The 13,907-nt window shown below is 45.0% G+C and overlaps 1 protein-coding gene across 1 annotated transcript in view; it reads left to right on the forward strand.

Moving 5' to 3' along the window:
- The window catches only part of LOC106607264 (C-type mannose receptor 2), a 48,035-nt gene extending 35,687 nt beyond the window's left edge, over positions 1-12,348 (forward strand). Inside the window, exons 25-29 of the mRNA XM_014204058.3 lie at positions 259-408; positions 6,093-6,212; positions 6,522-6,701; positions 6,870-6,893; positions 7,078-12,348. Coding sequence (XP_014059533.1) covers positions 259-408; positions 6,093-6,212; positions 6,522-6,701; positions 6,870-6,893; positions 7,078-7,298 — 695 coding nt within the window. The 3' untranslated portion in view covers positions 7,299-12,348. The remainder of the gene's footprint in view (positions 1-258; positions 409-6,092; positions 6,213-6,521; positions 6,702-6,869; positions 6,894-7,077) is intronic.
- Positions 12,349-13,907: the final 1,559 nt, after the last annotated feature.

The following is a 13,907-nucleotide window of genomic DNA, read 5'->3' on the forward strand; positions in this document are numbered from 1 at the left end:
TCTATCTATCTATCTATCTATCTATCTATCTATCTATCTATCTATCTATCTATCTATCTATCTATCTATCTATCTATCTATCTATCTATCTATCTATCTATCTATCTATCTATCTATCTATCTATCTATCTATCTATCTATCTATCTATCTATCTATCTATCTATCTATCTATCTATCTATCTATCTATCTATCTATCTATCTATCTATCTATCTATCTATCTATCTATCTATCTATCTATCTATCTATCTCCACCAGAGGAGGCTTTGGTGCACAAGTGGAGTTTCCCAGGACAGTGCCCTCACTCTCTGGGCGACTGGGCCTGGGTGCCTTTCAGAAACCACTGCTACTCCTTCAACCTGCAGATCCTCCAGCTGCAGACCGACGCCCACTCCTCCTGCAGGAAGGGTAAGGAGGACACTCTGTCAACTGCCAATCACACAGTCCAGATACGCCCATAGTCAGCCAGACACTCCTTAGTCTCTATACATGCACATTGAGTGTGTCCCAAATGGCACCCTTTACCGTATGTAGTACACTGCTTTTGACCAGAGCCCTATAGAGAATAGGATGCCATTTTGGACACACAACAGTGGATTCCGTGACGTGGTTAGATTTTAGCAGCAAGGACCACTATTTCTTGTCCTGGAATCCCGCTTAACTGACAGGTTAAAGTCTGCTTGAAAGAGCCGCTAACCTGCTAGCCATCAAGCTAACAAAGTTAGTCCCAGATTAGTTTTCCAATGGGGCCCTTTTGTCCAGAGAAGTAAATGAATTTTGCCAGCCCTGTAGGAGCTGCTGAGGATTATAGGCTTGAGGTGGCTTCCTTGATTACTCAGGTCGCCAGCCTACGTAAAAAAAATAGAGAAAACTGAATATTTACCTTTACTACGCCGGTGGCTGGACGGCGTTCGACCTTGTTGGATGCACCTCCGCCTTGTCGTTTGTCGTTATCACAATGGCCGGTGTTGCCAGGAGTTCGTTCACCAGGGGAGCCATCTCCTGCCTCTCCTCCCCCTTCTGATAGCGGAGTTGAAGGAGCACAGCAAGAGGAGCATGGCAATCAACGATGGTCGCATGTCTCGAGCCGTGGAACCGAAGACAGCGGCCTCCCGTAAAGCAGTCTACACTCCCAACGAGAGGCCTGGAGCGGATTACAAATAACAAATAGTTTATCTGCCCTGGAGTCTGAACTTCCTGCACCTTCGTTGCTGAGGGTACCTGTGTCTGCAGCCGCTGTGCCTTCTCCTACTCCTTCCCCTACGATTTCAAAGTTGACCCCTGCAACCTTCCGCCCCTGCTCTGGATTGCTGTTTATTTTCAGAGCCACATTCCTAAAAAGATTAGAGAGGATATAATGTTGAATACTGTTGAAGTAATATGGCTACAGGTTCATCTGCCTTACCTAAAGACCTTCCTTGTGGGAAGCTGCTATAGACCACTAAGTGCCAACAGTCAGTATCTGGATAACGTGTGAAATGCTTGATAATGTATGTGATATCAACAGAGGTATATTTTCTGGGTGATTTAAATATTGACTGGCTTTCATCAATCTGCCCACTCAAGAAAAAGCTTCAAACTGTAACCAGGTTCAGGTTATCAGTCAATCTACCAGGGTAGAATGAAATCATCAACATGTATTGATCACATCTTTACTAATGCTGCAGAAATGTGCTTGAAAGTAGTATTCAGATCCATTGGATGTAGTGATCACAATATAGTAGCCATATCTAGGAAAACCAAAGTTCCAAAGGCTGGGTCTAATATACTGTATAAGAGGTCATACAATACGTTTTGTAGTGATTCTTATGCTGCTGATGTAAATAATATTTGTTGGTCTGTGGTGTGTAATGAGGAGCAAACAGACGTTGCACTTGACACATTTATGAAATTGCTTATCCCAGTTACTAAATCCCCGTGGATTGATGAGGATTTGAAAAATTGTATGGTTGAAGAGGGATGAGGCAAATAAGTCTGGCTGCACAACCGATTGACAAACGTACTGCAAATTGAGAAATCATGTGACTAAACTGAATAAAAAAGAAGAAGAAACTACACTATGAAACAAAGATAAATGACATAAAGAATTATAGTAAATTGCTTTGGAGCACCTTCAATGAAAATTTGGGAAAAAAGGCAAACTCAGCTCCATCATTTATTGAATCAGATGGCTCGTTCCTCACAAAACGGACTGATATTGCCAACTACTTTAATTATTTTTTTATTGGCAAGATTAGCAAACTTAGGCATGACAGCAACAAATGCTGACACTACACATCCAAGTATATCTGACCAAATTATGAAAGACAAGAATTGTAATTTTGAATTCTGTAAAGTGAGTGTGGAAGAGATGAAAAAAATGATTGTTGTCTATCAACAATGACAAGCCGCCAGGGTCTGACAACTTGGATGGAAAATTACTGAGGATAATAGCGGATGATATTGTCACTCCCATTTGTCATATCTTCAATTTAAGCCTACTAGAAAGTGTGTGCCCTCAGGCCTGGAGGGAAGCAAAAGTCATTACGCTACCTAAGAATAGCAAAGCCCCCTTTACTGGCTCAAGTAGCCGACCAATCAGCCTGTTACCAACCCTTAGTAAACTCCTGGAAAAAAATGGTGTTTGACAAGATACAATGCTATTTTACAGTAACAAACTGACAACAGACTTTCAGCACACTTATACTGAAGGACATTCAACAAGCACAGCACTTACACAAATTACTGATGATAAAAAGATTGTGGGGGCTGTTTTGTTAGACTTCAGTGTGGCTTTTGACATTATTGATCATAGTCTGCTGCTGGAAAAACGTATGTGTTATGGCTTTAATGTGGATAAAGAGTTACCTGTCTAGCAGAACACAGAGGGTGTTATTTAATGGAAGCCTCTCCAACATAATCCAAGTTGAATCAGGAATTCCCCAGGGCAGCTGTCTAGGCCCCTTTTTTCAATCTTTACTAACAACATTCCACTGGCTTTAAGTAAAGCCAGTGTGTGTGTTTGTATACGGATGACTCAACACTATACGTCAGCTACTACAGCGGCTGAAATGCCTGCAACTCTTAAGAGCTGCAATTAGTTTCAGAATAGGTGGCAAGGAATAAATTAATCCTAAATATTTAAATAACTGTAAGCACTATATTTGGGAGAAATCATTCACTAAACCCTAAACCTCAACTAAATCTTGTAATAAATAATGTGGAAATTGCAAGTTGAGGTGACTAAACTGCTTGGAGTAACCCTGGATTGTAAACTGTCATGGTCAAAACATATTTTTTACAACAGTAGCTAAGATGGGGAGAGGTATGTCCATAATAAACCATTGCTCTACCTTAACAGCACTATCAACAAGGCAGGTCCTACAGACTCTAGTTTTGTCGCACCTGGACTACTGTTCAGTCGTGTGGTCAGGTGCTGCAAAGAGGGACTTAGGAAAATTGCAATTGGCTCAGAACAGGGCAGCACAAGTGGCCCTTGGATATGCATGTCAATCTCTCCTGGCGCAAAGTGGAGGAGAGATTGACTTCATCACTACTTGCATTTGTGAGAGGTATTGACATGTTGAAATGTAACGATGTACGCGGAGAGTCAGGAAGCAAGTTCAGGGAGTGAATACATTTAATTAATAAATGAACAAAACAAGAAACAAACAGCGCACCAACATGAAACAGCAACAATGACGACTGGGGAAGAAACCAAAGGGAGTGACATATAAAGGGCAGGTAATCAAGGAGGTGATGGAGCCCAGGTGAGTGTCATTATGCGCATAACGCTGGTGACAGGTGTGCGCCCTAACGAGCAGCCTGGTGACCTAGAGGCTGGAGGGGGAGCACACGTGACAGTACCCTCTCCCCGACGCGCGGCTCCCGCCGCAGGACGCCAGCCAGAATGATAATCCCGGGGATCAGGTGCGGAACGGTCACCTCTGCTAAGGAATGGGAACCTGTTGATCCGGCTGACGCACGGGAGGATGACGGCCTAGAGCGCTGGAGAGAGAGCATACCTAACAGTACCCCCTCCCCGGCGCGTTCGGCTCCGGGCCGCAGGACACCAACCGAAGGGATGATCCCGGGGATCCGGAGCGGACCGGTCGCCTCCGCTGAAGCACAGAAACCTGACGAACCGGCTGAGACCTCCCGGTTGCCTCGGTTGAGGTACAGGAACCTGTTCACCCAGCTTAGGCATGAGAGGCTATCGAACCCGCTGAGGCATGGGAGCCTACAAACCGGCTGAGGCATGGGAGCCTACAAACCGGCTGAGGCATGGGAGCCTACAAACCGGCGGAGGCATGGGAGCCTACAAACCGGCTGAGGCATGGGAGCCTACAAACCGGCGGAGGCATGGGAGCCTACAAACCGGCTGAGGCATGGGAGCCTACAAACCGGCGGAGGCATGGGAGCCTACAAACCGGCGGAGGCATGGGAGCCTACAAACCGGCGGAGGCATGGGAGCCTACAAACCGGCGGAGGCATGGGAGCCTACAAACCGGCTGAGGCATGGGAGCCTACAAACCTGCTGAGGCATGGGAGCCTACAAACCGGCTGAGGCAGGTAGCTCCGGCTCCAATACCCGGACCCAACATCACCTCCAACACAAAAATGAAACACTCCCTGATGCTTCCCTTTGTTGAGTCGTCATTCTGTAACGATATACGCTGAGAGTCAGGAAGCAAGTTCAGGGAGTGAATACATTTAATAAATAAAACAAGAAACACAAACAGCGCACCGACATGAAACAGCAACAATGACGACTGGGGAAGAAACCAAAGGGAGTTACATATAAAGGGCAGGTAATCAAGGAGGTGATGGAGTCCAGGTGAGTGTCATTATGCGCATAACGCTGGTGACAGGTGTGCGCCCTAACGAGCAGCCTGGTGACCTAGAGGCCAGAAAGGGAGCACACGTCACATGAAAGCACCAAGCTGACTGTTTAAACAACTAGCACACAGCTCAGACTTTTTATTTTATTTAATCTTTATTTAACTAGGCAAGTAAGTTAAGAACAAATTCTTATTTACAATGACGGCCTACCCCGGCCAAACCCTAACCTGGATGATGCTGGGCCAATTGTGCGCCGCCCTATGGGACTCCCAATCACAGCCGGTTGTGATACAGCCTGTAATTGAACCAAGGTCTGTCGTGACGCCTCTAGCACGGAGATGCAGTGCCTTAGACCGCTGCGCCACTCGGGTGCCCTGAGACACCCATGCACACCCATACATAACCCACAAGACATGCCACCAGAGGTCTCTTCCCACTCTTCACAGAACAGACTATGGGAGGCGCACAGTACTACATAGAGCCATGACTACATGGAACTCTATTCCACATCAGGTAACTGATGTAAGCAATAGAATCAGATTTAAAAAACAGATAAAAATACCCCTTATGGAACAGCGGGACTGTGAATCAACACAAACATAGGCACAGACACATGCATACACACAGATGGTAACATACGCACTATACACACACATACAAATTGATTTTCTGTTGTAGATATGTGGTTGTGGAGTTGGGGCCTGAGGGCACACACTTAGTGTGTTGTGAAATCTGTTATGAATGTATTGTAATGTTTTTACAATTGTATAACTGCCTTAATTTTGCCAGACCCCAGGAAGAGTAGCTGCTGCCTTGGCAGCCGCTAATGGGGATCCATAATAAATACAAATACAAATACAGTCTCTATATATAGCTAATGGGGATCCATAATAAATACAAATACAGTCTCTATATGTGACACTTTACATGCACATTGTGACACTAAAAGATCACAGAGTACATTACAGCTCTTTCCACTCAATCGCTGTTGTCATGGAGAGAGCCTTCAGCGCTCAGCACTGACGTCAATGACCAAATACGTCAATAAGTCTAAATTAGCAGTGATTCATTGAGCTGTTATTGAAATGCACTCGCTTTATTATCTCATGATTCCCACTTTCATTTTCCTTATCGTCATCCCTCTCTTTCTTTGTTTCACACCTCCCCCTGTCTGTCAACTCCTCTCTTAGCGCATTTAATGATCTCAATATGGTTATCTGATCTCTCTCTCTCTCTCTCTCTCTCGCTATACCCCCCTCTCTCCCCTCCAGTGGGTGGCCAGCTGCTCTCGGTCCTGGATGAAACAGAGAATGGCTTTGTGTGGGAGCACATCCAGGGCTACCAGGAGCAGGCCCACGGAGCCTGGCTGGGTATGAACTTTAACTCCAAAGGTAAGGAACTCCTCAGGATGTACACAGTGAAAAGTATACACAGATGATTCCAACTGTTAAAAACATGTAAATATCATATACTGCAAGGTCATGTAATCTAATGGGTACAGTAAGAAGAGTCATTTATCAGAGTGACATATGCTATCCATATACTCATTCATATATTACATACATGATTTGTACACACCTTTTTGCAATAGAGTTTTCCAGGGCTATTTCAAGGTATTCTTCAGACAGGCATGTGTGTGTGGGGGTGTGTGTGTGTATGGGCGTGTGTGCGCGTGTGTTTTTCCTGGTGTTGTCCTGCAGGGGGCAGTCTGATGTGGTCTGAGAGTGCAGAGGTGAAGTTCACAAACTGGGAGGTGCAGGGCACCAACCTGAGCATGCTGTTTCCCAACGCCTGCTTCTGGATCCAGAGCAACACAGGCCTTTGGAAACCAGGCTCCTGCAAGAACCGCACACATGGAGTCATCTGCAAGCGGCCACGCAGTAAGGAAGGCCTCACCCTGTAGCGCAGACAAATAACACTATGGACAATGTCACACGTGTACACAGTGATAGCAAAGATGTATAACCACTGACTGTGCTTCATTTAAAACTGCAAACAGCAATCTCTGAACTGACAACACAACTCAAATGTTATCTTTTCCGTTGCAGGTGCTGAGGCTTTGGCGGTAGTCTGTAAGTATCGATAGGATATCCCATGTTGTTTGTTCATGTCATCAAATGTTAAATTTGTTTAAATCTGTAATGCTAATCTGTAAAAAATAAAAAATAAAACAGTCCCTCTTTCTCTTTCTACCTCTCTCCTGCTCTCACTCTTTCTCTCCTTCTCTCTCTCCCCCTTCGTCCCTGTCTGTCTCAGCTGAAGAGGACCACCTGCCTACTCTGATTGTGATCATGGTGACGGGCCTGGCGTTAGTGATCCTCATCGTGGGCGTGATCTACCTGTACCGCCGGCGCCAGGCAGGCTCCCGTGGATCTTACGAGGGGGCGCGCTACAGCCGCACCAACTCCAACCCCTCCGAACAGGCCGAGAAGAACATCCTGGTGTCTGACATGGAGCTCAACGAGCAGCCGGAGTAGCACAGCCAACCAGGACTGGCCCCTCCCCCCGGGGAAGGAGACACCTGGGAGTACCTAATACTGACTGACCCACTGTCTGACTGATACACATTCTGCTTCTACATTTTATGTCCCTGTTCTGTTTGAAAAGATGTTGAAGATGCTGAAGGTCTGTGCTGTGTGGAGCGCAGCAGATGCCAATCAAATTCCATTTAAACAGTCATTCTCCAAAGGGGTTAATAATATGCAAATTACAATATGAACTGCTTTTCTTAGTAGTATAGCAATAATGTTTCTGATGTCAGTTTCACATTTCATTTCAAACAAGTTCCTGTTTTTGGTCGCTAAGTCTAAAAGGCAGATGCCAAAGACTAAGGCTTTGCACCAGTTCTTCCCTTGTCAGGAGACTCAGTATCATCCAAATATCAACACAACCTCCATCGAGACCATGACAGTATTTACCTGAGGTTAACTTCAGGTTTGTTTTGTATATTTCCTTTTGGTTTGTTTGTGTGTTTTTTGTCCAGTGCAGCTGTAGTGAATCTGTAGTGAATCCTCCTTCTAATTCTGGTTGTTGTAGTGAAGCTTTTGTTGTTGCCCGTCCCCTTCCCTCCCTCCCTCCCTTCTGTTCTGACTGACACGTCAGCAAAGGCTGGTTTGAAAGCAATACTTACTTCAAGTGTGGAAGAGAAGAGGACAGTGATTTTTAGTGACGATTTTAGAGTGATTTTAAAGAGTCCCTGGCCTGTTCACCACAACTGCACATACAGTAGGAGAGAGAGAGAGAGGGGGGGGGGGGGGGGGGGAATTTGACGTTGATACAGACTGATACCGTCTTTTATTGTCTTGGTACAGTGTGATGGGGTCGATAAGGGTATGACACCCATTATATTTCAGTATGTAACATTGTAGAGGGTTTTAGAGGGTTTGTTTTAGCACTTTCTACCACCATCATGAGAAGAGCCAACATGTATTACTTAAAGTAACTGTCCAGCGTTTCCAGATTTCTATGAAATAGGACCTATAATTAATTACAGTATGAGTGAAATAGTTCTCCTTAAATTTGTTTTTAATTAGGTATGTTAAAAAGCAGCTTTGGTGTGGGAGTATATCGGTCATTTAAAATATTCATGCGAGTAGACCGCTGATTGGCCAGCACATCCTCCTCAGGAGGATGAAATCATGTTCTATAAGGAAATAGCAAGCGTTTTTTAAACAGTCTGTTTGAGATACAGGTTTGAGGTGGGGTTTTTGAAGGATTTTTTTTCTCCAATTCATGCTTTGACCACAAATACGAGTATAGGATAAGTCAACAACATTACTTCGTTATGAGTTAACAGAAGAAAAAAAAAGTGAGATTTTCACTAGACAGTTACTTTTGTTTTTGTTGATCTTGTCTCATCGCTGCAACTCCCCAACGGGCTCAGGAGGGGCGAAGGTCAAGTCATGCGTCCTCCAAAAGATGACCTGCCAAACCACACTTCTCAACACCTGCCCACAAGCTGCAATGTTCAACTAATTACTGAGGTCAGCATGCAGGCACCGGGCCTGCCACAAGGAGTCACTAGAGCGCGATGAGTCAAGTAAAGGCCCCCGGCCAAACCCTCCCCGGACAACGTTGGTCCAATTGTGCACCGCCCTATGGAACTCCCGGACATGGACAGTTGTGACACAGGCTGATATTGAACCTGGGTCTGTAGTGGCAGTGTAGTGTAGTGTAGACCACTGCGCCACTCAGGAGGCCTCTAGACAGTTACTTTAAGCAAAGGACAGTGCATTCACTCCTTTGTTTATGCATTATTACTAAGGTACTTTTCAATTGTTTTTGTTTTATTTCCTTCCTTTGGCTTTTGGATGGGTAACATGGTGTAAAGTATGTGAACGTCTGTGTTAGTCTCATGACTGGTATGTATGGTTAGGTTTCCCATGTTAATGTCTGTGTTTGTTGGTGGTACGATTACACACTAACCTGCAGCCATGGAAAACATACCCTATATATACAAAGTATGTGGACACCCATTCAAATTAGTGGATTCGGTTGATTCGGCTATTTCAGCCACACCCGTTGCTGACTGGTGTATAAAATCAAGCACACAGCTATGCAATCTCCATAGACAAACATTAGCAGTAGAATGGCGTTTCTGAAGATCTCAGTGACTTTGATGCCACCTTTCGTCAAATTTCTTCCCTGCTAGAGCTGCCCCGGTCAACTGTGAGTGCTGTTATTGTGAGGTGGAAACGTTTAGGAGCAACAATGGCTCAGTCGTGAAGTGGTAGGCCGCACAAGCTCACAGAATGGGACCGCAGAGTGCTGAAGCGCGTAGTGTGTAGAAATCGTCTGTCCTTGGTTACAACACTCACTACTGACTTCCAAACTGTAACTGGAAGCAACGTCAGCACAAGAACTGTTCATCAGGAGCTTCATGAAATGGGTTTCCATGGCCGAGCAGCCGCACACAAGCCTAAGATCACCACGCGTAATGCCAAGCGTAGGCTGGAGTGATGTAAAGCTCTCCGGCATTGGACTCTGGAGCAGTGGAAACGCATTCTCTGGAGTGATGAATCACGCTTTACCATCTGGCAGTCCGATGGGCGAATCTGGGCTTTGGCGGACGCCAGCAAAATGCTACCTACCCGAATGCATAGTACCAGCAGTAAAGTTTGGTGGAGAAGGATTAATGGTCTGGGGCTGTTTTTCATGGTTTGGGCTAGGCCCCTTGGTTCCAGTGAAGGGAAATCTTAACGCTACAGTATACAATGACATTCTAGACGATTCTGTGCTTCCAACTTTGTTGCAACAGCTTGGGGAAGACCCTTTCCTGTTTCAGCATGACAATGCCCCTGTGCACAAAGTGAGGTCCTCACCTCGAACACCTTTGGGATGAATTGGAACGCCGACTGCTAGCCAGGCCTAATCGCCCAACATCAGTGCCCACCTCAATAATGCTCTTGTGGCTGAATGGAAGTCCCAACATCTAGTGGAAAGCCTTCCCAGAAAAGTGGATGCTGTTATAACAGCAAAGGGGGGACCAACTCCATATTGATGCCCATGATTTTGGAACGAGATGTACGATGAACAGGTGTCCACAAACTTTTGGTCATGTCATGGAACTTAGGTCACTTGAAAGTGACACATCTGACATGAGTCAACATGTACAATACCAGTCAAAAGTTTGCACACACCTACTCATTCCAGGGTTTTTCTTTATTTTTACTTTTTCTACTTTGTGGAATAATAGTGAAGACATCAAAACTATGAAATAACACACATGGAATCATGTAGTAACCAAAAAAGTGTTAAACAAATCAACAACAAAAAATTGCACTCTCTTGGCATTCTCTCAACCAGCTTCACATGGAATGCATTTCCAACAGTCTTGAAGAAGTTCCCACATATGCTGATCACTTGTTGGTTGTTTTTCCTTCACTCTGCGGTCCAACTCATCCCAAACCATCTCAATTGGGTTGAGGTCAGGGGATTGTGGAGGCCAGGTCATCTGATGCAACCCCCCATCACTCCCCTTGCTCAAATAGACCTTACACAGCATGGAGGTGTGTTGACCAACAGGACAATTTTTGGTTACTACATGATTCCATATGTGTTATTTCATAGTTTTGATGTCTTGACTATTATTCTACAATGTAGAAAATAGTAAAAATAAAGAAATACCCTTGAATGAGTAGGTGTGTCCAAACTTTTGATTGGTACTGTATATACAGTATTACAGTTCTGGATGTTGCAACAAACTTTTGTATGTGGTATGTTCCACAAGGTACTAGAGAATCTTACTTAAGGGGAAACCTCAATATCAATGCAAAATACAGCTAGGAAAACCAAAGAACTAGTTTGAAAAGGGAAATGATCCACCACATACTTTAAATATTTAGAAATAGAAAGATCAACTCATATATCTTATTTCCCCTTGTCATGTCTTAATCTTGTGTTGTACGTTATTGGGGGGAGGAAAGTAAGGTTTCTAACAGAGCACAACTAGATTCAATGCAGGGAATCAACCAAAACCCTAACTTCTGGGTTCCCATTTGAATGGGAGGCAAAAACAGATGTTTTCTTCCCCCACATAACATTCCTCCTCCTACAGTTCCCTCCTTCTCATGACCGGATTTCTGTCCTCCTGCTCCGTGGAATGCTTTGGAGAAGTTTTAGATAGAAACTCTCGGTGGGCCAGTGAGCCACGCTTCAAAACTAGATATTTTCTGCTCTGTAAACCAGACGAATGGGGCTGAGGAGAGAGAGGGGGAGGGAAGATGGAAGGAGACGGAGGCAGTGGCGGTTCTAGACCATTTCAACTGGGGGGGCCAAGCTGGAGCCATTTGTACTGTTAGAGGGGCCAGTTACATTAGACGTTATTGTTGTCATATCGTTTTCTTCATTAGCAGGCAAAAGACCATGTTCATAATCATCATCGTTGCCACTGTCTAATAATGGATGTAAAAAAAGAACGATTGCAAAAATGAGTTATGTAAAACATTTTTCCTACTCCACATTTAGGGGGGCCACAAGGGGGTCCAAAATTGTTGTCACAGGGGCACTGACCCCCCCCCAGAACCGCTAGTGGATGGAGGATCGTGTGTATGTGTTGTCATCTCCAACTGTGGAATGTTGAGTCGGCAAGAAGAACTCAGTGGCAGGTCTGGAACCAATCAGAGCAAAAAGGGCTCAGGGCTGAAAGAGAAGGGTGAAAGAATGGGAGAAAAGGGGGGGGGGGAAAGAATGGAGGGAGAGCGAGAGACTGACAGGCAGGCACGTATGGGGAAAGAAAGGGGCAGGGAGGGAGGAATGGAGATGAGAGAAGAGAAGTGAAACGTCCTAGGTTCACCCTGCCTCCTAGTGGAGGGTTGCTGTAGCACCCTGCTTCCAAATGACTGCCGACAAAGTGATGATGTGTGAGTCTGGCCCTGATGTTCTGCCCTATCTGGGACTGACTGTGTGTCTGTGGTGGGCTTTTTAAATGTGAGTCCCTGTGAAGAAAGGTTCAAATAAGCACCTGTTTAGATTTTTTTAAATATTTGTTGTTTTTATATGAAATGAATAAAATATATGTTGGCTAAATGACTGTCAATAGAATTATTTAATAAGTTCTTGGTACTTCAGTTACACCATTATATGCACATTATTGTGGGGGGGACGATATGTTTACCGTTACCTTGTTATATCATGACTGAACTAGTAAGATAACTATTGTAGTTGTGATGTTGAAGAACTCCCACCAGAGGGCAGGTCTTGCCCACCGTAACACCTTGACTGTGTTTCAAATGAGTTCCTCACTTTCCTGGTCTGACGCTTCATATTCTCTCTCTATCTCGGTCTTTCTCTCTCTCTCTCCACCCCATACATATCTGCTGTATGCGCATGTTTATGTGTGCTTCAATGTCTGCAGCTGTGTCTCCATCCAGTCTGTTCAGACTCTCAGTTCAGGCTGTGATCCTGATCTGCCACACCTCATTGGAGGAGAATGGACCGAGGACCTCTACCTTTGCTCTGGCAGGGACTCCTTCTGCCTGGCTTGGCAGGCACCAATAGCTTGTCTATGTGCGGCCTGCCTGATCTGGCAGCTGATCTGGCAGCGAGGCATTGTGGCTGGCTGCCCCTAGCTGTAGCTGGAGCACTAATGTCTAGCCCTGATCTGTTTTGCCTGTCCTTGTGCTTGTCTCCACCCCCTCCAGGTGTCGCCCATCTTCCCAACTTATCCTCTGGGTATTTATACCTGTTTCCTGTCTGTTTGTGCCAGTTTTTCTTGTTTGCCAAGCTTACCAGCGTTTGTCCTGTCGGCACCTGTCTTTTCCCAGACACTCTTTTTCTCGTCCTCCTGGTTTTTAACCCTTGCCTGTCCTGACCCCGTACCCGCTCGCCTGACCACTTTGGCTGTCCCTGAGCCTGCCTGCCGCCCTGTACCTTTGCTCCTACTCTGGATTAACGACCCCTACCTGCCTTGACCTGTCGTTTGCCTGTCCCTGTTGTTACAATAAACATTGTTACTTCATACAGTCTGCACTTGCGTCTTACCTTGATACTTGATAACTAATCTGCTGTGAGCCATTGTAATGAGTTCAACTGGAGCCCTTTAAGACTGAGACAATCAGTGTGTCAGACCAGGTGTGCCAGCCAAGCGGACATGAGGCCCGACGGCTCCATCCACTGGCCAGGGGTACACTGTTTGGCAAATTATTTGACCTAGGTGTCTGTGCAGGGTTTGTTCCATGGACCAATGGACCAGGGGTGTAGTGATTAGGCAGAACACTTGGATTAATACTGGTATTTAGGCAGATTGTTTGTGCCCTAATCAAGCGAGAGACCTCTCTGTCTGAGTATGGAGGGAATCACTCATCCCAAATCAAACAGAGGAGATTGTTTCTCTTTCAAGGAGAGAACTAAATGTCTGTGTCATTATCTCACTTAGACTGACTGCCAAAACTCATCTGCCTAAATATTTTACGCTGTTAGTGGTATTGATGTAAGAGCCATGATGCAGAAAATAGCATTTTTATATTTTAAGTTTTTACAGTATTATTTATTTGTACATTTGTTCATATTTAGAATATTTACATCTATTTGTATATGAATCCCCTTTGTATAGGCTAGCACAGACTGAAATATGATCCGGGATTCTT

The sequence above is a fragment of the Salmo salar genome, chromosome 06, assembly GCF_965601325.2.
Source record: "Salmo salar chromosome 06, fSalSal1, whole genome shotgun sequence".
NCBI lineage: Eukaryota > Metazoa > Chordata > Actinopteri > Salmoniformes > Salmonidae > Salmo > Salmo salar.